We start from the raw sequence: 23,682 nt of genomic DNA on the forward strand, positions 1-23,682 counted from the left end.
GATGACCCAGCACGAAACAATGTGTGCCCATCTCTACTTTGAACCCTGTTCTTCTAACGTTGCTGCTTCAGATTCTTCCAGAACTGAAAAGAAGCTTCCACTGGTTTCTTGTACAGAGGGAGGGGTGAGGAAATCAGCCCATCAGATGAGCCATTAGCTTTGGCACTTCCTTGCAATCCATTTTATGAAGGAGCCCTTGCTTGTTGTGGTGGTTTAGACGTTCACAACAGAGAGCCTTGCCTCAGCACTTTTCTCCCTGATTGATTTGTTCAGAGGTAAATGTGCTTACATTTCAAACTCAACACACAGTTTGTTTCCCCTAACAAATTGCAACATTATTTATCATTTTATTTAATTTCACAGCTGACTACAGGCTGGAGTATATTAATAATCAGATCACAATGTGCTGCTGACTATTAACACTCACCGTTAAATGTTGTCTGAAGGAAGCACCCCCCCCCCATTTTCCCTTCAGATACTTTCATTTTCTTCTTTTTTAATTTAAATGAAAATTTCCTTGCTGGGGAAGAAAAATGGAGTGATGCATTCTGGGCATAAAACGGTGGCATGACACTTTAAAAGTATTGCAGATCTTTATGGAACAAGATAAATATTTCTCTCCCCCCCCCCTTTTTTTTTCTCCAAAAAAGTGGTTGCATTTAAAAAGATAATTTGTCTTCATGTTTGTCTTCCACGTCTTTGAGAGTACAGTACGATATTGGAATGTGTTTCTGTTAATAAAATTTCTGCCTGCCTTTTCAATTGCCCTCTTTTAATTTTATTTCTAGCTCTTTGATGGGATTGAGTGCGAGTTTCCGCTCTTTTTCATTTTCATGATGATAGATGGTAAGTATGACTTGGCGTTCTTATTCTGTCAAAGGATGAGTTGTGAAATGCAGCAACAAAATAACTTCGGGAATCCAAGAGGGAAGACTGTAATCTGCTTATGCCAAACTTTCCAGTGACGATTCTGCCGCCGAAGTAAAATGAATGGAGTAATTTCAGTGCTTGTAGAATTAACAGATTTTTTGTGATGAGCTTTACAGCGTTTGGCTTAAAGCTAAGAACAGTGTGTTTAATTTATTTAAGGTTTGGAAACTGTTGAAAACCTCTCCTCCGTCCTGTTGCAGCAAACACTTCCGTTGACTCATCTTTCTTATCTCTCCATTTGTGACATTTCTTTCCCTACACTGGCCTGCGTAGCTCTCCGCTCCCCACTTTATTTTCACAATGACTTTGCAAAGCGGGTCACGTGGAGAGGAGTGCGACTGATCCACCCAGTGAGTTTTGTTGCTGATTGGGGAGTTGAAGAGAGAGGACTCCAGACTGCTTTAGCCACTGTGCTGGCTTCCGTATTACGCTAGGGGCAGAATCCTGTACAGGCCTGCTGAGACATAGGTGCCAGCATGTCAGTTTTGAATTCTGTGGAAAACTTTCCTCCACTGTGAATCTTCCGCCAATCAACTCAGCAAACGGATGATCCATAGGGTCCCGTCCCTTCCAGTTCTGCAGTTCTAAGATGGCGGTGATGGTGGCGGGTTCTGTGTGCTAAGAAGCCATGAGTCCGGTCTTGCTTTTTCGTTGGTCCACAATTTCATAAAATTCTGCAGTGTTTTTTGTGACATGAAGCCTTAAGATTGCACAGTGGGAATGTTGGCATTTGAGTTCCTGAGGAAATTTTATGTCATTTTAGTGATTGATATGTGGGATTTTCTTCCTATTTTTCATACATAAATCTCTCCGAGATCTCTTTGCCCTCATTTTAGATGCTAAGAGATGAGAAAATGATGATAATTTTTCATAGCATTTCTGCAGCAGGACAGCATGAAATCATTTCCTTCGTCATTTGATGAATTGGCTTTTGAGAGCTATCAAATACTCCCTTTCCCTTCCCAGCACCAAATACAATGCTGACTATAAATTTTGTTTTGTTGTAACTGAGATTTCTAATCTCTCTTTTCCTGTTTCTTTATAAGAAGATTCACATCATATTAAGTAATATTTATATACTTACTGTTTTTAGCCTTTAAATATTGTCTTCTACTGATGTAAGCTGCCTTGGGTTCTTTTTAAGGAGAAAGGCAGGCTAAAAACTTTGTAAGTAAGTAAGTTTCTCTTCTATTGAGAGGAGCAAGATGTCTTGGCACTTTGAGCAAAATAATAATTGCTAGCATGAATTCTTCATTTGATCAACAATGAACAAAAAAGGCTGCTACCTTTTTATGTTGATAAAGGGTTTAAAAAAGATAAAGGGAATTCCTAAGTATAGACCTTGTGGTAAACTTCTTTGTTCACCCAGAGAGTGATGAACTTTCAAAGAATGGTCTGAGGGAGGGAGGAGGCCCTCTGAGTTATAGACTGCTTAAGCTGGTTCACATCTGAATGAAACCCACTAGTGTTCCTACAGGGAAGGGCCACCGCTATTATTATTTTTTTGTGGCTCACACGTTTACATGGGCTGGTATGTATCTAAGCAGTAAAACCATTCAAGTAAGGGGCACGGCTTTTGTTAATCCAGTCTCAACCCTTTGCTTTTAGGAGTCTTCAGAGGTAACACTGAACAAGTTAAGGAATATCAGGAGCTTCTGGAGCCGATACTGCAGCAGACCGCCGAAGGTATTGTACAGTAGGTACTGCTAGCAAGCTGTGAACTAGACAGACTAGGGAGGGAGAAGTCCTACAGCAGGTTGCAGACAACTCTGGCAAGTGCAGACCAAATCTTAAAGGGAAAAAAAAACGTGTACTTACACGAGGAGAGCTCCAGGCCAAGTGTGAACATAAAATTTAATTCATTTCTCCAGTAAAATATGGCTCATCATAAAATGGAGTCCATTATCTGGTGAATGAAATGCTGATAGGTTAACTGTGAGGTTTGCGTAGGACCTCGTTCCTTGTTACCATCCTCTCTCTTGTTATTGACAGTATTTGTTGGTGAGAGAGGTTCTGGCAGAAATTGGAGAAGTCGGACTCTTATCTGTCTGCCTGTCTGTCTATATACGCACATACCTACATATAGATTTTTGAACTCTGGAGGTTTTCCTTAAGCATTTAATTCCCATTTTAGTGTGAACCACTTAGCCATGAGACTAGCATTTGGAGTACAGTATGGTACGTTCTGAGCTAAGGAAATCACAAAATAAATTAGCTGTGGACATCATTGAGATCTTACTCTGCATCTCCTTTCTTTTGGAAAGTCCTAGACTAGTCAACAGCAGAGATGGGCGCCTCTGGTTCAGCAGTTTGGCGCAGCTCGATTCCCAGCCCAACAACTGATCTGCAGTTCAATACCCCACCACCTCAAGTGGGCTTTCACTTGGAGAGAGCACCCAGGAATGGAGGGGCAGGCTGCTGCTTTTGAGTGGGTACCCACAGGGGAGGGCCGGGCGCTGAACCACGGATCAGCTATTTGGCCAGAAAATGAACTGCGTCGAACCAGCAGTCCATGCCCATCTCTAGTCAACAGGCTGTTCCAAAACATTATTACCCCTTACCAAACTGGATTAAACAGCCTCTGGATGAATTTGCAAAGGATTCCATTGAATAGCTCCTAGACTGACTTATGCTGGCTTATGATCTAACTGTCTTGTTACTAAGCTTGTTAATCACCCATTAAGTGTGCATTCACATAGACCACGAAGAAGAAAAAGAGGTTACTTACCTGTAACTCTGGTTTTCCGAGTGGACCTTTGTGAATTCACACTTCCCGCCTGTCCTCCCTTCTGTCCGTCACATCTGTCTTAATGTGCAGCTGCGGGCTGTTGGGAACTGAGATAATTGCCAGGACGGGTGGACCGTGTGTGTTAAGGGGGTGGGTCCTGGCGAACACATGTTTGAGCTCTAGAATATTCCGGAGACCTCTGCGCAGGCACAGATTAAACCCATTAGTGTGAATTCAAAGATGACCACTCAAAGAACCAACGTTACAGGTAAGTAACCTCTCCATTTCATTCCAAAGTGCTGTAACAGAAATCTCTGATATGTCTGGTTCCTGTTTTTGAAATGCTCTTTTAGCTTTTAGTTTCCTAGCCTAGTCTCTTGAATAAGTGTATAAATCTTTCATTTCTCAGTCCTGTGCATTTTCATTAGCCCATTATGAGTAATTAAAATAGCAAAAAAATGAATCATTTTGCCAGATAGCTCACCTTTGCTACAATTTATCATGCTAGCTTATCTTTTAACATTTTAGTTCAATCCAAACATTCCATAACATTATAAAGCATTTGTCACTCTGTAAAAAAAAATTCCAACAGTTTTGACTTTTATTTATAATGTGTAGGTGTGCAAGCAAGAGTGCGAGTGAACAAAGATTTAAAATGCCACACGGAAAAGCTGGAGCAGTTGAAGTTTTTGTTGCCTACATTTCTCATCCTCAAGACCCACTTTATTTGCTTTTCTTTTTAAGCAGTTTTCCTTCCAGCAAGAGCTGTTTCTAATCATAGAGGAGACAAAGTGAAGAATAGCCTTCAAAATCCTTTTTGGGGGATGTTGGATGGGGTTGGTTGGATACTTTCACTCCTTCCCTGGTATCAGCCTAGGCTGCCTCTCACATGGATCTCTCACCTTCACTTGTACAGTGGTGCCTCGCTTAACGAGGATAACCCGTTCCAGCGAAATCGCTGTAGAGTGAAATCCTCGTTAAGCGAAATAAAAAAGCCCACTGAAACACATTGAAAACCCTTTAATGCGTTCCTATGGGCTGAAAACTCACCATCCAGCGAAGATCCTCCATAGGGGCGGCCATTTTCTGTGCCTGTAAAGTGAGGAATCCGTCCTAGAAAACAACGGGGGGGCATTTTGTACACCCAGCAACCATTTTGAAACCCGACGATCAGCTATTTTTAGATCGTCGTAATGCAAAAATCAGTTCCTGAAGCAGGGAACCGATCATCGTGAAGCAGATTTTCCCCATTTAAACCATCATTTTGCGATCGCAAAAACCTAATTGTCAAGTGATTTCCTCGTTAAGCGAGGCAATCGTTAAGCGAGGCACCACTGTATTTTGGTCCCCGTCCAGAAGGTAGAAACCAGAAGATACTCCCAGCAGAGCTAACTCACCCTTCCCTTTGTTTTGTTCCTTCGTATTCCACAGGAATTGTGTTAAACACCTTTAAAGGCAAGCCCTGGGATGTAAAATGCATAGATTTGTCATGGAAGACAAGGGCTTAAGTGGAATATTGTATAATCTACTAGTAGTTAATGTTTTCCCCCACCTTTTCAGTAATAAACAAGTGGTTCGAAAGTGACAAAACACATTATGTGTATAACAACTCTTTCTCTCTTTTTTCCTACTCAAGATTTAGATTCACTTTCTTTCTAGCCTGAAGCATTCATCTCCCTTACCGACAGCAGGTGTACTTGTTTCTGGTTGTGTAGCACCAGAATAACGACAGCCTCTCTTAAAAATGCAGGCCCCCCCCCCAAAAAAAAATCTGTCAGAAATTCTAATTTTTGGAACTAGTTTGTAGATGTCGCATCTGCTCTGAAAACAAAGCATAAATAAACAAGACAGCCGTTTCTGTTCTTCATGTGTTGTGGCATTATAGTATAAATAAGAATGACAGCCTTTATATTGAGTTGCCCGTGGAGTTGGCTTTCTCCCCACCATTTGAAAAAAATAATAATTCGGTTTTAAATATATTTAACCTTGTCTTTTAAAATTTCTAAGGCTATCCTGTAGTGCCCAAGTATTATTACGTGCCGGCTGACTTTGTGGAGATGGAGAAGAAAAATCCCGGCAGTCAGAAACGATTTCCTAGCAACCATGGGCGAGACGGAAAGTTTTTTCTGTGGGGGCAATCCCTTTACATCATTGCAAAACTCCTTGGTAAGTGGGCACTAGCAACATATTCTCTGAAAAAAAAAAAAAACCAGCACTGTGTTTTCTCAGGTCGGAGCTGTCTACCCCGTTGAAGAAGGATTTGTTTGATGGCGTGAATGTTGTGACCGAGATGATAACTTGCTTTTCACATACAGGTGCGACTGGGGGCAAGGTCTCTCAGCTGATAGCATGTTGGAGACAACATGTTTACTAAACATAATTAATGTCCTTTTATGGAGGGGTGTTTGGGGCTGGGTTGTCCCCTACTGTTTAGAAAGAGCAATGAGATGGTCAACCTGCCATTAGCCTAGACGTTTTGACCAGCTGTCGGCCAGCCTTTTTCGCTGAGCTGATTGAGAAGGTGGTGCTATAGCAGCTTCTGGCGCTGGTTCTCTCTAGACCAGTTTCAGTCCAGCCGAGGCCGGACTCGGTACCCACCTTTAGGGCTCCTTGTCTTCTATAGCTCTAGCGATGCTGTCAGTATTCTTCGGCGCTGCCTGGGCTTGATGAAGGGGAACAAGCTGAAATCAAACTTTTCCATGATCAAGGCGCTACTGGTCATTAAAAAAAAACACACAAAAAAACCCTGATGCAGTATTTGAGATTCAGCCTGTTCTGCAAGAGGTTTATGCTTCGCAGGAGAAATATCAGGTTTGTAGCCGAGGAGTTTCCATCAGGAGGGGTTGCCTGTGCTGTTTTTATCTAGTTATGTGAAATAAAACTGGGCCCCTGACCAGCAGCTGCGTTTCATACCGTCTGTTACATTCACTTCATACGAGCCATGTCGTCTAGCAGTGCTGTGTTCAAATCCACTGCCTAGAACAGCCCCAGGATCTTCATTCCCTCATTTTTTGGGGGCGGGATGTTCAGATCCTGTCCAGATGGGTTTTGTTCTCACAGATACCAAAGTAATGCTTCGTGTCATGATGGCGCATGCCTGCCGTTGCTGAGAGGCCAATGATGGACTGTTTGTGGTTGGCTTTCAGTGGATGGTTTAGTAAGCATCAAAGACATCGATCCGGTGAAGCGCTTCATACCTCCTCAGGATCAGCGGAATGTGAGCATGAGATACTCAAATCAGGTAGGAACATCTTCTGCCCTCTGGCTTGGCTAGCTGGAATTTTAAAAAAATAATAATTTTAAAAGGGCTGCTCATCCTTAACATTGCAGTAAGAATAGTAGAGGTCCATCCGTCTATAGTGGAGTATGTTCTGTACAGAGCAAATACTAGGAGTACAGATCCAAGTGGGCATATGAATAATAGAGGATTGTGATCTTTGCTTCAGGAGGTGGCAGAGGCCATGCTTTGCCTGCAGAAGGTCAGGGTTCAAACACTGTGACATCTTCAAGTAGGGCTTAGAAAAATCCCTGGAGAGTTTTTGCTAGTCAGTGTTATTTAACAGTACTAATCTGCATGGATTTAGCATCTGGTTCAATGTAAGGCGGCTTCCTGGGTTCTTACATTTCTAAAGTGGTCTCTCTTGTTGTGGCTTTGGGGACAGACAGTGCCGGAAAGCTGAGCTGGCTAAGTAGAAGGCCGTGTGCAAGCCAGTGGCCCCACTGCAAACAGTTGGAGCTGTTGACATCAGAGCCTGTGTAGGCTAGCACAGCTGGCTTGCTAAAATAATTTCAGCAGGCAAATAGACTGTTTGGCCAGGGAACAACCGGTGGAACAGAAATAATCCCTCAGTGGTAGAAAGATCAAGCTGAAGGTCTCAATCGTGACAGATTTGATAAAAATCCATCAATCAGCCCCTCCTGGAGCTCAACTGTTTTGTTTTCTTTTTTCAAAACATCAACATGGATTACAAAAATGCAAAGTTGGCTGATAACCTCAAGGGTCAGATTAACCAGTGAGCTCATCCTTATCCCTGGAGAAAGTACGGTGCAGACATTCAGTCTGAGTTGGTTGTTAAAGCTGCAGACTGCCCAGCAGTGTTCTTTTTAAATATTGTGCATTTGTCCGAGGCTGTGTGGGTTTCCTATGTAAATTGGGGGGGGGGGAAGCTCCTAATTCAAATGCCAGTATAGTTTACCTTTTTTTGATAAAAACAAAAAACAAAGGGGATGGGGGGGGGGAACTCAAAGCTCCTCTAGCACCTCTGAGACCAACAGATTCATTTCACTGTGAGCTTTGGTGGATAACCGTCCACTTCATAAATTACCATGTGTCTGTAGTAATGGACTTTAATCTGTGAAACTCTCCTTTCAGCCGTTTAATTTCCTTTAAGCTGCACTCTTCCCCAGTTACCTGGGAGTGAGGTTTATTGAGCTTCACTAGAGCTCACTTCAGAATAGACATGTATGTGAAAGTGGAGTTAGTCTATTTATTCAGAGTCAGTGTACATCTGAAAGTTACAGATGGTCCCGTCTGCATTTGCTTTGAAGTGTCAAGCAACTAGCTAAAAATGGAATCTGAAACTAGAACACAACACATTTCACCTAATTATGTCTTCAGAAACCAAAAGCTACTTCTCTTCTTTAAGTGCTTTGTTCCCCCTTCCCTTACAAAACGTATCAAATTAAACCATCTCATTTTGTTCAAAAGCAAATTAAAAAACCCATTTAGTCATCTCAGTATATATAGCTCAACATTAGAACGGCTTATGGAAGCAAAATCAATCAGCCCAAATTTAACACTTAAAAAAAAAGCAATCCCATCATTAATGGGCTTCATTGAAGTTATTCTCATTAGTAATAAAACAATTTAATCAGACCCAAGGTTTGTTGTATTACAGATTGCCATTACAGAAATGTTCTTCTAGTAATTGGCACCTTTTATATCCACTGTTATCCTGAAACCAGATCTGCCAAAGACAATTTATTCCTCCGCCATATCTGGAATCCTAACATGAAGGCCTCTTTAAGTAGGAAAATAGTAATCTTTAGATGTCTTGTAGTGCCCTTCTGATGTCTTGGCCTTGGGGAGAAAGCCGTATTGGGCAGATATTTTATCTTCTCTTTAAAAAAAGACTTAGCAAGCCATCTTACAAACACACACAAAAAATTATGTGTTTAAAATATCCTTAAAATCACTTGTTGTCCTTCCATCTGTTTGGGTGGCATATAAAATCATGATCAGAAATTAAGACAGTAATATGGTCATCAGACAAATTACAATTCCGAGTGATCCTAAGTTTTGATCAGTTAAAATGCTTGGACATTTGAGGTTCTGCTGGGGTGGGGGGAATCGCTTTTGGTGCAATTTTGCCTCCCTGGGAACATAGTGTACAGTTTTTGTGTGTCACAATAAGGGATGCAGTCTCCCTTGCTGGCTGAAGCCCAGCAGTAAGTTGCAGCTAGAGTAGAACCTTTGAATCAATGGGGATTTGGCAAGTCAACCCTTCTGGAAGTTCCACTGACTCAATGGACCAACTCTAGTTGCTGCTTACTCTTGGATTTCGACCACTTTGAGAAAGAACATTGAAGAGAATGGGCCAGTGTGCATTTATTTCCCTTGCTTTCTTATGGTTTTCAGTGCCTGAATAGGTCTGTCGTTTGCCCTTCAAACCAAGGGCAAAAGATGCAAGCCATGAATGGCTTGTCCCGTAGCTCATTGTGTATGGGATGCCGGTTGGAAGAGAAGTATGATATTTTATCACAATTTAAAAGGGGGGGGGGGCACGTGCTGATTTGTTTCTTCCAGCCAGTGCCATAAAAATTCAAGCATTTTCTCTGTAGTCATAAACCAGAGAGAATCTCAAATCCAATAAATAAGACATAAAAGCTCCCTTCATTCCGGTCAGAATGGTTTCATCAGGCTTCTATTAAAAGTTCATTTACATTTAACCTTGCTTTATAACCAGTGTATGAAATGCAGTCTTCCCTTAATCTACCTGATGCAGCCAAAGATCCCTTCGTTCATGGTCATAAAAGATACTTTGCTATTGTTTTAGTCTTGGGCAGTAAAAGATATTTCCACGTTTAGGATTTGTCGCATTTGCCATTGATTTAAACCCACCGAGGGCAGGAAATCTGTGGGCTTCCAGGTTGTACACTTGCTTCCCTCAGCCGCAGCCTGGATATCTGGAGAGATACAGGTTCCCTGTTCCTGTTTTGAACCACTTATACTGATACAAACAGGATTAAAATGATGATTTCGGAAAATTTTAAGCATTAAAACAAAACCAATACGTTTTTAAGTCTGAAAATGTATGCTGCCGTAGGCTGCTTTGGCTGTTTTTGAGATCCATAGCCTGAATCATCTTTGCTTGCCTTCTAATTAATCCATAATTTTTCTGAGATCCACTGTATTTATAGAAGAGATCCAAGTGTGTGATGATGACACCCATTTCCCCGGGCATGTTAATATAACATCCCTTGGCGTACACCTCATCCCTGTGCCATCCATGGGGTGCAGATACAGGCAGCTCACATGTCACTACAAAGAGTGCCTGCCTATCATTTATGATGTATATTGTCTGAATTTGGAGCTGGCTGGAGAGCTCAGTGGTTTTGTTCTCTGGCAGTGGAGCCAGAGGTTGGGAGTTCAATTCCCCCACGGCGCCTCCTGCGAGGAAAGCCAGCCTAGTTAGCCTTGGGCAAGCTGCAAGTAATCCCAGGGTGCCCCCTAGAGGAAGGGAAGGGGAAACCACTCCTGAGTATTCTCTACTTGGAAAACCCTGAAAAATGGGTCACCATAAGTCAGAATTGACTTGAGAGCACGTGATGATTGTTATCTGAACTTGGAATGGTATTGTAGCAAAACAGCTGTATGTGCATCATTATCTGTTCTCATGCCTAGGAAAAGAACATGGGCAGTCACTACGTCCAGCACTCTTTAGATGACCATCCCCGATTCTTTGGGTCCCTCCCTTTGGATTGACGTAGTCTGATATTTTAGTCCTATCGTCAGGCGACCTTGCATTGTCAATCTACTCTGCATTTTTGACCTACAGAGGAAATACCTAATACCTAACACAACTGGATGTATCCGTTTACTGTATAAGCAGCACACTTTGCTTTGTACTGCATTGTGGTTTGGATTGGGATTTGGAGACCACACACTGTGCACGTTGTGCCCCTGCGTTCAAATGCATCTGTTGCATGTGAGGATGCATTTGATAACAAGAAAGCTTTCCTTCCAAGTCTGTTTTAATCTCTGTAATAGAGCCTTGGTTGGCTTATAACATATGCATAGTGGGCTCCACTAAATCAAGTTTTAAAATGTTTTATCACTGTATTTTCTTTAAAGGAGCTTTAATGTAGTGAAAAACATTCTGTTCCACTGATACTACCAGGATTTACAAACAAACCCTAATGAGCACAAATTACACTTATATGGGAACTCAAAACTCAATTATTTTAAATCCGCAGAAATCTTTCCCCCCTGAGCATTGTACAGCATTTGATGCATTGCATTCCAGGATTTGTTAACTTCGAGGTTTAGATTATTTGTGTGTGTTTATTTGTTTGCATTATGTTGTACAGAAATTCAGGCTATCTGGATGATTTATAAAAGTTTGCCTATAAATGCAGTATTGCCTCAAAACACATTAGCAGACATTACAATTGAAGCTAAGCACTCAACTTGTTGAAGTTGATATGTCGGAGTGACTGTGTGTGTTTGTTTGAATGCTTGGTAAACACCGTTTGAAAATAACCCAAGACAGAACAATGGGTCACCTAACTATGGCAGATCTTCTTGTATGTACAGTGGTGCCTCGCTTGATGAGGATAATCCATGTCGTTGAAATTGCTGTTAAGCAAAATCCTCGTCAAGCGAAATTAAAAAGCCCATTGGAATGCATTAGAAACCGGCTAATGCGTTCTAATGGGTGAAATACCTCGTCGTAAAGCGAAGATCCTCCATAGGGTGGCCATTTTCCATTGCCTGTCTTGCGAAAAATGCCTCCTAAAAACAGCGGGGGGCCATTTTGAGAGCTGGCAGCCATTTTGAAAACCGCCCATCAGCTGTTGAAAAAACATCGTTTAGTGAAAATTCGGTTCCCAAAGCAGGGAACTGATCATCGCTAAGCAAAAAAAACCCCATGCAAACATCGTTTTGCGATCGCTTTTGTGATCGCAAAAACATCATCGTGAAGCGGATTCATCGTTAAATGGGGTAATCATCAAGCGGGGCACGACTGTATTTTGAGGTGTTAGTATTACATTTCCCTTGTGCTTTAAACTCATCTCCCTTGGCCTGTGTCACTTAAGTGACAGAGCATGATATAGCAAATGGACAATTAAAAACCATCATACTATATATATATATATATATATATATATATATATATATATATATATATATATATATATATATATATATATATATATATATATATATATATATATATATATATATATATATATATATATATATATATATATATATATATATATATATATATATATATATATATATATATATATATGCTGAAAATGATACCTGTTCTAGATATCTCATATTTAGAAGGAATTCGGGAAACTTTTGCCTCTTGTATTATGAACATAAGCAGGATTCTAGCTGAGATGCCTGCAATACCTCCCCAAGAGTGACTTTTCACACAAGCAGGTGTCCAGAATAAAAACGACTGAGGCCTCAAGTCACCTAGAGAAAAGACGGCAACCACTTGTTGATAATGCCCTTCCACCAAATGCATCAGCGCATGCAATTCTGGTCACTAAGAAAAGACTTACCGTAAAAAAGAAATAAAAGCAGCACCCATGTATTCTAGAACAAACCGTCTGCCAGGTTTTTAGCCTCAACAATATTTGTCTTTTAAATTTGTGTGTACCTAAATTCTTTCACTTTATGTACTTTTCTTTGGGAAATTAAACACCAAATGTTCAATTGCTGGTGTAGTCTCTTTTCACTGCAGATGCTTGGTTTGCTTGTTCAGTAATTATATGTGTTAGATGCCCAGTTGCTAATGTTTGCTGGGGGACGTAGGGTGAAGGAATACAACAGTTAGAAGCAAAAAACACATAAACGAAGTTCTAAAGCAGCAGTAAACCATTCAGTCTAAAGGCAGAGATGGTTCTCTACTCTCTGAATGCCAGCATAATAAAAAGAGCCTGGTGGCGTAGTGGTTAAAACGCTGTACTGCAGCTAAAACTGTGCTCACGACCTGGGGTTCAAATCCCAGGTAGCCGGCTCAAGGTTGACTCAGCCTTCCATCCTTCCGAGGTCGGTAAAATGAGTACCCAGCTTGCTGGGGGGGGGGGCAATGTGTAGCCTGTATAATTAAAAAATTGTAAACCGCCCGGAGAGTGTTTGTAGCGCTATGGGGTGGTATATAAGTCCAATAAATAAATAAATAAATAAATAAATAAATAAATAAATAAATAAATAAATAAATAAATAAATAAATAAATAAATAAATAAATAAATAAATAAATAAATAAATAAATAAATAAATAAATAAATAAATAAATAAATAATTGTGTGAAAAGAGGTGAAAAATAGAACCAAAACCACTATCTTAATTTTACAACAGCTTCGTATGTAGACACCAAGAGTCTGCTTTGAGTAACCCTCTTTAAAAACAGCACCTCCACCTCCCCCATTGAAATTCTGGTGGCATGCCTGGAAGATCAAAACCAAAACTTCTTCATAACAATTGGAAATGATCCATACAGGAATTGGCCAGCTTCTGTGATTTTCTTAATTGCAGAGTATGCCGTTTTGTCCAAGAGTTACCGTATTTTTCGCTCCATAAGACGCACCTTTCCATAAGACGCTCCATTTTTTTAGGAGAAGAAAACAGGAAAATATAATCTGTTTTCTTCGCTCCATAAGATGCACAGACTTTCCACCCCCCTGTTTTTTGGGGGGAAAGTGCATCTTATGGTGCGAAAAATACGGTATTTATTTGGCAGAGGGAAACACAGAGCTACCTCACTAGAATTTAATCACCTCCATTGTCATGTAGATGTGACTTCAGATTCCTGTTCTTGTATTCTATCTCACCGACTGCAGGCATTCCCTCGTTCAAAGTAGATACATACCTAAATCAGGGCCTTAATGAAAGAGGCTGCCAATGCCTTTCTTGGCAATAGGATCCTGTGCCTTTAACAGAGGAAAAACTGTCCTTGTCTTATGTCTCCCCATTGCACACAGGAGCTTCTGCTAGGCATGGAGCCAGCAACCCTGCAGGGAAGCCACTGAAGCATGTAAAACACCCTGAGGCCAAAAGGTTATGGGCTCATCTAGGGACACAGCTTCTAAGCTGCCAACTTGATCAGTGCCGAGAATAAAATGTAGCTTGAAAGGGTGAGAGGCAAGCATTGCTTAGTGGTCAACTTCCAGGCTCAATTCAGGGACTAATCATCATGTTTTCAAGAGTCAGAGAAGCATGGCAAAATAATGCTGCACACCAGAAAACATGGACGTCATCCCGTCTCACTGTTGCAGGCGCCTGATTTGCTTTGACTTGAGCTCTGAGCCTTGCGTATCCCTGGTGAGCTGGGCTGCGGGAGCAGTGCTTCCCTGGCAGTGATTATGGGATGCTTCTCGGATTCAGGTGCTTTACTTGGAAGCGCAGTTTATCAGGGATGTTGACTGACGTCACAGAAGGAGACGCCCTAGCCATAACTGGCCATAGCAAAGGTTGCCCGTTTTGACGTAAATGAAGCAACAGGCTACAATGTAAATAGTATTTACTGTTGATAGTTTTTGTAGCTTAGTCAGTTGCATCTGCCCAGTGAAGAACATGTCGTGTTGAATTAGGATATCTGTGCAAGTGCCCCAACTCAGAGTTCAGTGACCGTTCGAACGCGCAAGTAAGTGGACCCCACAGTTCCAACCCATCTTCATGACGGTAATCAGATCTGATTTCTGTCCTCAAGGGAGCGCCAGGGTGGATAAAGTTGGTGAAAGACCATTTGGGATAGATGTGTTCCACGTGGGTGCTGTCATGTAAGCAGTTTATTTCAGGGGAGTTGCTATCCCGGATAAAATAACTTGGTGATCTTTCAAGTGCTGAAAACACTTGTCAGTATGTCTACGCTAACAAATTCAACCTGGGTTTCTTTCTTTATTTCTTTCTTTGAATGACATAAGGCAGGTTTAAGATGGTCTCAACACTCCCCTTTCATTGCAAAATAGACAAAAAAGAAAGAAAATGTGAAGAAACATGTCCTTAACATCTTTTGTCATTATTGACAGTACAGGTTTCCGGTTGGATTTATGGGTGTAGCTTCCTCCCTTGACAGAGGGTTGGGCTAGATGATCTTTGAGTACCCTTCTCAACTCTGTAATGTTATTGTTCTATGGCTATGTATTTGTGTAACTTCTCTGCTGCTCCTTTTAGTGTAAGTAGTATCTCTACCATCAAATCTATTAGAAAGCAGTAAGGGAAGAGAAAGCAGCAATACCGCTGGACAGTGTTTGTTGCATTATTAAAGTTTGTCTTCATCTTGTAGCCGGCAGAAAATGTGTGGTTTTACTTTTACATTTCCAGGGTCCTCTGGAAAATGACCTGGTGGTACAAGTTGCACTGATCGCTGAAAGCCAACGGTAAGCTGTTGTAAATCAAGAACACGACCCTGCATCTGCATTTCAATATGCTTGTTGGAGATAGCGCTACTTGAACTGAAAACCTCATGGCCTGAAGCTTGCAACTGGGTAGAAATACATGAGCTTATTTCTGCTCAGGCCTTACAGCTCTCTTTGGGCATCGTGGTGTGTGTCATTCTGAAAAGAAGAGCATCTGTTGAAAAGGCCGTATGCAGCCTCCAGAGTGGGCAAGGCTGGTGTGAACACTGGGAATGTGACCTCCTGGGTTGTTTCTCCCCGGTAAACAAGGAAGTTTTTTCCGTTCTTCCTGCATTTCAGGTTCTAAGAGGGTTCCGGTGTTAGTCCCTCCGTGTTTCTTGCTCGGTTCTTGCAGCTTTTAAGAGTTACAGTGGGGTCTTGACTTGAGAACTTAATCCGTATTGGAAGGCGGTTCTCAAGTCAAAAAGTTCTCAGGTCAAATCTGCATTTCCCATAGGAATGCATTGAAAACCATTTGATCCGTATCTGCTCTTTTCCGTCCATAGAAACTAATGGGAAGCTGCTATTCTGCCTTCGACCACTAGAGGGGGATATTTTGTTTCTTTTTTCTTAGGTCAAGAAAGGTTCAGGGAAGGCAGGGAAAATACAGTCCAGGCAGTCCAGTACCAGGCAGTCCGAAGACTGTCTCCCAATCCACTCTCTAAACGCTGGGAGGAGTGAGGAAGCAGACAGGCACCCTTTTCACTGGCCAACAGTTAACTGAAAGTTCACATTTTGCACTTTCCCTGCCTCCCACGTGTTTTTTTTTCAGTTCTTAACTCAAATGTAAGTATGTAAGTCAAGTCAATATTTTCCTATGAGAGTGGTTCTTAAGTCAAAATGTTCTTAACTCAAGCCGTTCTTAAGTCAAGACCCCACTGTAAATTGTTCTAGAAGCCATTTGGAGAAGTCCCTTTCTCCAAGCCCTTATTTAAACTCGGTTTTACTTCACTTCTTTAAAAAAAAAAAAACAAAACTGCTATTTCATATTTGATGTACCTTTTTTGTTATTTATTTTTAAAATACAGCCTACAGGTTTTCCTGAACACATACGGAATTCAAACACAGACTCCCCAGCAGGTGGAACCCATCCAGATATGGGCACAGCATGAGCTTGTGAAAGTAAGACATGCTTTAAGTTTTGTCTTCAAAGGAAAACTATTCCTCCATATGCTTTATCAAATCACGATTTCTTAAGCTATGGTGAATTGTCCAGCTTTTCCTTCATTCTGTCTAATCTAGGAAACAGTCCAACATACGTGTATGTCAATATTTTGTTACAAGGCTGGGAACGCCTGTAGAAAAGAACTCTTAGCAAGAGAAAGTAGCCCATTTTCTTTTTCTTTTAATCCAGGAAATCTCTTCTGGTATGCTTTATGTACTTAGTAACGCTACTTGTCTTGTATTATCAGAGCTCATCCCATAATAAAGAGAAGAACAATTAGTATTATATCAAGCAAATGTACTTTAAGCTTAACATATTAATCTTGATATTCTGAGAGTTGACTACTAAAATTGATGCAGCCTACCGTGCACATCCTAAATGATATACTTATATAGAATTAATATATTTCCCCATTCTGACCCCTATTCATTCATACCTGTTTACATGCACATACTTCTTAGGCACATATTGGCTATCTTGTGTCCTTCTGGAGCTGCACTTTTCATTGAAATGAGTGGTGGAGCCTTGGGCAGGAAACCTTCATATATACATCAAAGCTCCTGTGTCTATAGGAGGTCATTTGGTGGGGGCAATACGTAATAATAATAGATCAACTGCAACATTTGAAACCACTAGAAAATGGGAGTTTTGTGCCTCAAATGTCTTCTGAAAAAGGAAGATGTAACCATTGTATAGCAGACCACCTTTGGTGGTAGAAAAAGTTCAAGAGCCTGGGCATAGTAACGGGAAGGGCCCCCTCCGTGCACTGAATTAGGTGTATTTCTGGGAATACCAGGAGGTGCATGAGGGTATCTGACAGGGATCTCAATAGATGAGCAGATTCATTCAAAAGAAGATATTGATTCATTCATTCATTATTTATTTAAAATAATCTCCCGTGTCCCCATCAGATGCGCCTTTGAAGGTGGTGGAGCAGAGAGAAAGGCTTCTCCTGATGATCTTAAAAGCCCGGGCAGGCTCATAATGGGACACTGTGTCTTTGAGAGAGCTCAAACTATCATGCTTTCTCAAATAAAGGACGTTAAAACCATCACCGGTACTTTGAATTAGATCCAGGAATAAACTGGAAGCCAAAGTTGGTGTTTTAAGAAGAGGCTCATTATGTATCATTACTTACTTAATTGCTGATGGTAGAGAGGGTCACCCAAATTGAACCAAAATCTAGAATCCCATTGTGCACATGTTACTGTGTTTATTATGAAGCTTATGTGAGAATAGGAAAGCTTATGGACGGTGTTGTAATAGCAACACTAATGTTCTTTCCAGTTTCCTCTTGGCTCCTTTTGCTGCTTCTAAGAATAGGAGCAACCCTCCAAACACCTATTACACAACCCTGTCCAGGGTTTACGTGGGCTTACCTTTCTTTCAAGCAGCTCCAACAATCTCCCAGTGAGGAGGAAAGCAGTATGGGTTTTTTCCTCCCCCCCCCCGCAGCAAGATGACCTTTAATTTCCGAAAAGGTCGCTGTGCAGCAGACCCATTGACCGTGCTCCCTGCAGCCTGCTTGGCTCAGAAAGCAGCAGATGGATTGCTTGGGCTAGACCCCTAAGACTTTAATGTGCTCACTGAACTATCTTGTGTGTGCAAAGTACAAACTGGTGAGAGTCTTCCTTTCCCTTTCCTTTCCTTTGCTGGGTCTGTGTGGTTTTTCCAGATCATTTCTCTTCTGTATTCACTTGTCATCTCTTCTCCCAGAGAACATAAATATCCTGATTTGGCCTGAAGGAGAGTCTGATCACTTTGAGATAAAAAGGCCAGGATTTAGCATTTCCGCTGTCCTGCTCCAACCCAATCCAACCTAAAGAAGACCCTCTTTCCACCTTCTCTTTGACAATTTTTAGCTGTGGTCTTTGTGCGTTGATTGTGTTCACCTCCATGTCCTACAGGCCTACTTCCACCTGGGGATTAATGAGAAACTGGGCCTCTCGGGAAGACCCGATCGTCCAATTGGCTGCCTTGGATCATCAAAGGTCATTACAAGAAGTTACTTTTCCGAGTGTTGTAGTATAAAGCGTGGTGGTGGTGGGTGGGTCCTAAATCTTCCTTACTGTGTGACTCTATGCAGACGTCAGCCCCACAGATTTCAATGGGGCTTCTTGATAAGAGTGCCCAAGAGAAGTGTACAGTGGTGCCTCGCTTAACGATGTTAATCGGTGCAGCAAAAATCGCTGCTAAGCGATTTCATCGCTAAGCGATTTTAAAAAGCCCATAGAAATGCATTAAAACGCATTTAATGCGTTCCTATGGGCTTAAAAACTAACCTTATGCGAAAATCCTCCATTGCGGTGCCCATTTTCAGTGCCTCTAAAGCGAGGCAAAACAGCGGGTGGCCATTTTGTTTACCCAGCGGCCATTTTGGAACCGCCGATCAGCTGGCCAAAAATGGGGGCTTTGCAATGATCGCTTCCCTGCAATCATTGCAAAGCAAAATTTCCCCATAGGGGCCATCGCAAAAGCGATCGCTCTTGCGATGGCAAAAAGTCCATCGCAAAGTGATTTCATCGCTATACGGAGCGATTGCTATGCGAGGCACCACTGTATATGAAAAGACCATATGAAATTATTTAAGTTTACTGAAGACTTTGTTCAGAGACATTAAGGAAATGTCATCTCAGTGGTAACCAAACGGATGCCTTTCATGCTTGGCTGGAAGTACATTTGTGCCTATGAATGCTCACGCCACACTAGATATCTTAATATCACCAACCCCTTCCCTGTTGTTTTGAATGAATTGTCTTGAGTTCCTGGTTAGTTAAAGCAGCACCTGTACATTCTCAAGTTTAATTATAAATTAAAATGTGGGTTTTTTGGTTATCAGCACTCTGTCTACAGTATTTAACAAAGTGGTTGTATTTCCTTGCACTGTAGATTTATCGAATACTGGGCAAAACAGTTGTTTGCTATCCAATCATCTTTGATCTGAGTGATTTCTACATGTCCCAAGATGTTATGATGCTGATTGATGACATTAAGGTACACTTTTTGTAAAATTCCCAATGCATCTTATTTGTTGAGTATTTAGATTGTAGATTATTCGGCCCTGTATCTCGTGAATCGGTGATATAGACCCGTTGTTGTATGTGTCCCGTTTGAAGCAATGACTCCATCCATGTTTTTTTTTAGTACAACCCTCACTGAATACAGTGCAGCTTATGTTGAACAAATCTGTGTTGAACTGAGGTGCAGAGATCATTTCATGGGTTAGCGACAGACTGAGTGTCGCTGCCTTTGCAGTCACACAAGAAGATCTGTAGTTTACACACCCCCTTTTTCTACAGAAAAATGCTTTTTGCACAGGACACTTAAGCATTTAAATGGTTCTAAGCATCGTAGATCTAGGATGAAGATGAAGGCAGAAGATAGATGGACCTGATAAAGGAAGTGTAATGGGGTGTTAAATGCTAACACGAGTCACAGAAAACTATCGCTGGCTAGTCACCCAGAACGGGTTTTGCGAAATGTTAAATTTAGAATTAATCACAGAGCTCTGGAAGTGCAATAAGAGGGAGAACTGAACAGGATGGAGGAAGAACGTTGGAGTGAAGCTGCCACTGCAGAGATGGGCATGGCAGCCTCCCAGGCGTCTTTAATTCCCAGCTCCTCTTCATGGCCCTCACTCCCCTCCATGAGAGTTCTTGGGAGCCCCCAGGAGGAGCAGTTCACTTTTAAAATAATAATATATCACAGAGCTGCATTGTTTAACACTTCCAAATAACTCCACCCCCCCCCAAACTCAGAGTAGACCTCCCCAGCCACTTGTGAGCTCATTTGCAGCACTTGGGGACCTTTTTGTTGATCTGACCAGTTTCGGGAGCAGACAATTGGCTCCTGTCTCCACCAAAGTTGTCTACCCTGTGATAAAGGGACATGTTTGTGGAGGTAAACTTCTGAAGGGCTCAGTCCCGGATAGGAGAATGCATGGGTGGTGTAAAAATGAGGGGGTAGCAATAAGAGATCTAGTCACCTGCCCTTCTTTAATTTAACTGAGCGGGACAACAGCCACTGAAATTTGGCTCCCCAGCAAGAAATACCGAACCCTGCTGCCGTGTAGAGTATCTTGGGCTTCCTTCATCTTATGAATGGGAAATGAGAAAAGTTACCTCTAAGGTCTGCTGCTCCACCCATCACCTGGTCCTTGATAGTTGATTCCGTCATCTTATTGGAGTCATTGTGTTGCCTTTGCTCCGCTCTGCATTCATCTTCATTTTTTCTCTCTGTTTGTGCAGAATGCTTTGCAGTTCATTAAGCAGTATTGGAAAATGCATGGCCGGCCGGTGTTCCTTGTGCTCATCCGGGAGGACAATATCAGGTGAGCCGTGACAGCTACCAAAACATGCACACAGAAGGTGTGAAGTTGGCCTGGCTGGCTTTGACTTTTTGGGCTACCTCTTGAAACCTTTCTGTGTTCAAATTCTCAGGGGAAGCCGATTCAATCCAATACTAGACATGCTTGCCAGCTTCAAGAAGGGGGTTGTCGGTGGAGTGAAGGTTCACGTGGACAGGCTGCAGGTAGGGTGATCTTTCTGGGTGTGCAGATATGGATCATATTCAGAGGGAATTCCGTCATTCTTATTTTTCAAAACTCAAAGGGCTTTATTTGGAAATTCATTCTGTCCCTGTGTGTTAGAGTGTAGACAAATACATGTATACATAGACATATATGCTGGTAGTAGGAGATTCTGGTGATTTTAATTATAACTTTGCTTCTTCTGTGATACAAAGAGGGATACATGTGTGTGGGGGTTTATACTGTTTGCACATGTACAGGGAGATTTGTCTGTCTTTTTAGTAATATTTCATCTGATTAAAAAGACATGTTGTCATATCGCATATGGAAATTCTCTCAGACATCCGTTATGAAATAATCCCTTGTGTTATTCTTTTAAAGCTGGGCTATTTCAGAGTCCTTGGAGGGCAGTTTTGCTGCACACTCCCTGCCTTTCTATGAAGATTTGCTTAATAATTAATAAGCATTTAAGAAGAATGTTTCATCTCTTTGACAATCGCTGCTGCTTATGTTGTATGTCTTATTCATGACGGGTGTTAACGTAAAACAAAGCTTCCCCCCCCTCCTCTCCCCACAGCCTTTCAACCCAGCTTCCCACAAGACTGTTCCCCCCCCACACACAAAGTTATTGAGATATCTTTTATGTTTTGAGCTCTAAGTTCTCCCACTGCAGCTTGATCGTCTTTTTCGCATCTGAAGGTGACTATGGTTTATACAGTATACGATCCTAATTGGATGACGGCAAGCGGTGATAGAATCCGTCATGGTTTGCTTTTCAGCCTAGTGACTCCTTGCCCTGCTCACTCCGGTCGAATCAAGGTTGGGCGAAGTGTTTCTTTCCAGATGTTGTTGGGCTGCAATTCCCAGTGTGCATCTGTGTTGGCTATGACATGATGGGAGTTGGAGTCCGAGGACTCCAAATGTTGGCCTCCCTTGTCCTAAACTCTGCACGGGAGAGCTCCCTACAGCGTTCTTCCCATTGGGGTTTGTAGTTTCTGTAACAGTCCTGGAGCCAGGAGTCAGCTGACTAGGTTGCCAGTGCTCCCCATGGCGTACTTACATCCCATGGGTATTCTGAGCCATTTTACAAGGCTCCGTGGCATCTTGTTCATCTCAACTCTCACTGCCGTTGGCATTTTTGAACAGGTGAGAAAACAGGAGTTCCTTCTGGGTAGAGAGTAAGAGTCTTCCGATGTCTCTTCTCCTGGTCTCTCCGCACAAAAGAGAGAGTTGGACTCTCTCATTCATTCCATCCCTCTGTGCTTGATGGAGGGCACGGAGGAGAGGACTGAAGGTGCAACAATACAGAAGGGCAGACTAGGAAACTGCTGTGTCAAATCTGCTAGATAAAGATAGCCAGATCTAGACTTGGAGGATACAGTCTCCAGTAACTAGTCCTTGAAATTACGAGCCTGAAGTGCAAACTGGATCCTACAGTAGAATGATAAGATGTTCTGCTCTTTTGACCATGTAGACGTAGAAGACTGTTGACTGGATACCAGACTTGGCCAATCCAGAGGCTTCTAACTGCCTAGCAGTCATGGAGGCTGATATGGTCCAGCCACCTTTTTCTGTTTGGGCACCCTGTTCCTTGTAAATGCCTGCTGTTATGAGTCCTTATTTTTACCTACCCACCCACCCATCTATCCATCTATCCACTTCCTGACTACTTCACTGCGGCATAGGTATGTGATAGCAAAATCCATGACATTTAATTTTGGACTTGTTGCTGGGGCTACACTATATCCATCGACCTGATCTTTGACTGCTAAAACACTAAAATCATTATGTTTTAATCACACAGCATTTCCCTTTGCTAATGCTTAAACATTAATTTCCTGAATTAATCCTGTGTCAATGTTTTGGATATTGTCCATTTCATTAAAGCAAGGAGGCAAAACTGAAACATTGAGATGATGAAATGCCGATAATGCGTTATATGTTAAAGGGAATATATATATACAACATGTTCATAATTTACTTCCAGCTCCTGCATTTGTATGCAGATGGCAAGATATATATTCAGTTAGGCTTTTAGATGTTAATTCACGGAAAAGCTGCATAATCTTTGCTTGCAAGCTTTGCATAAAAATATTTGCATCCAGTTTTGGCTACAAAATTTATAAGGTTTCCCATCCTGGCCGTAATACTTTTCGGAGTTGCAGCATCATTTGTGCTCAGGGGATGATTATACAAGTTAAACAGAGAAGAGCATTAGCAATAATGAAGAAAAATAAAAGGCCAAGAAACAACAATATCTCACATTTGCTTTTGTTTCCTGTTCTGACAGGGTTGCTCTCTAAATACATTCTGCTATATAAAATTTCATGTTTCACTGTACTGATATCTGTGACCACCACTGCTGGGAAACTTATTTTAGGCTTTAAAATTGCTTCCCTGCAACACATTTTCCCTAGAAGATTTACATGAATATTCAATGAATTAATAGCAAACAATACCCCCATTTAATAAAATATTAATAAAAAGAAGTGCAATGTTGTTCTCTAATAGGACATAAATATTTGGGCAGAAGATTCAGATGAAGGGTTTAGGGAGAAGATGGAATGTGAAACAAAACCAAATAAAAAAGAAAAATAAAGCCATAGATGATCATCTCATAGCAAGGAGAAATGAAAATGGTCACATTCCCCATAAATATCAGGAAGCCAGCCTTCCGAGACAGTGGCATC

At 41.6% G+C, this 23,682-nt stretch overlaps 1 protein-coding gene across 9 annotated transcripts in view; it reads left to right on the top strand.

Moving 5' to 3' along the window:
* PHKB (phosphorylase kinase regulatory subunit beta) overlaps positions 1-23,682 on the top strand; it is a 99,964-nt gene that overhangs the window by 51,366 nt on the left and 24,916 nt on the right. For all 9 annotated transcript variants that reach the window (XM_078380445.1, XM_078380446.1, XM_072980974.2 and 6 more), the window contains 10 exons: positions 789-846; positions 2,539-2,616; positions 5,666-5,824; positions 6,805-6,899; positions 15,226-15,281; positions 16,328-16,421; positions 18,372-18,455; positions 19,354-19,458; positions 20,712-20,794; positions 20,904-20,994. In XM_078380445.1, coding sequence (XP_078236571.1) covers positions 789-846; positions 2,539-2,616; positions 5,666-5,824; positions 6,805-6,899; positions 15,226-15,281; positions 16,328-16,421; positions 18,372-18,455; positions 19,354-19,458; positions 20,712-20,794; positions 20,904-20,994 — 903 coding nt within the window. The remainder of the gene's footprint in view (positions 1-788; positions 847-2,538; positions 2,617-5,665; positions 5,825-6,804; positions 6,900-15,225; positions 15,282-16,327; positions 16,422-18,371; positions 18,456-19,353; positions 19,459-20,711; positions 20,795-20,903; positions 20,995-23,682) is intronic.

This window comes from Pogona vitticeps, chromosome 10 (genome assembly GCF_051106095.1).
Source record: "Pogona vitticeps strain Pit_001003342236 chromosome 10, PviZW2.1, whole genome shotgun sequence".
Taxonomy (NCBI): Eukaryota; Metazoa; Chordata; class Lepidosauria; order Squamata; family Agamidae; genus Pogona; species Pogona vitticeps.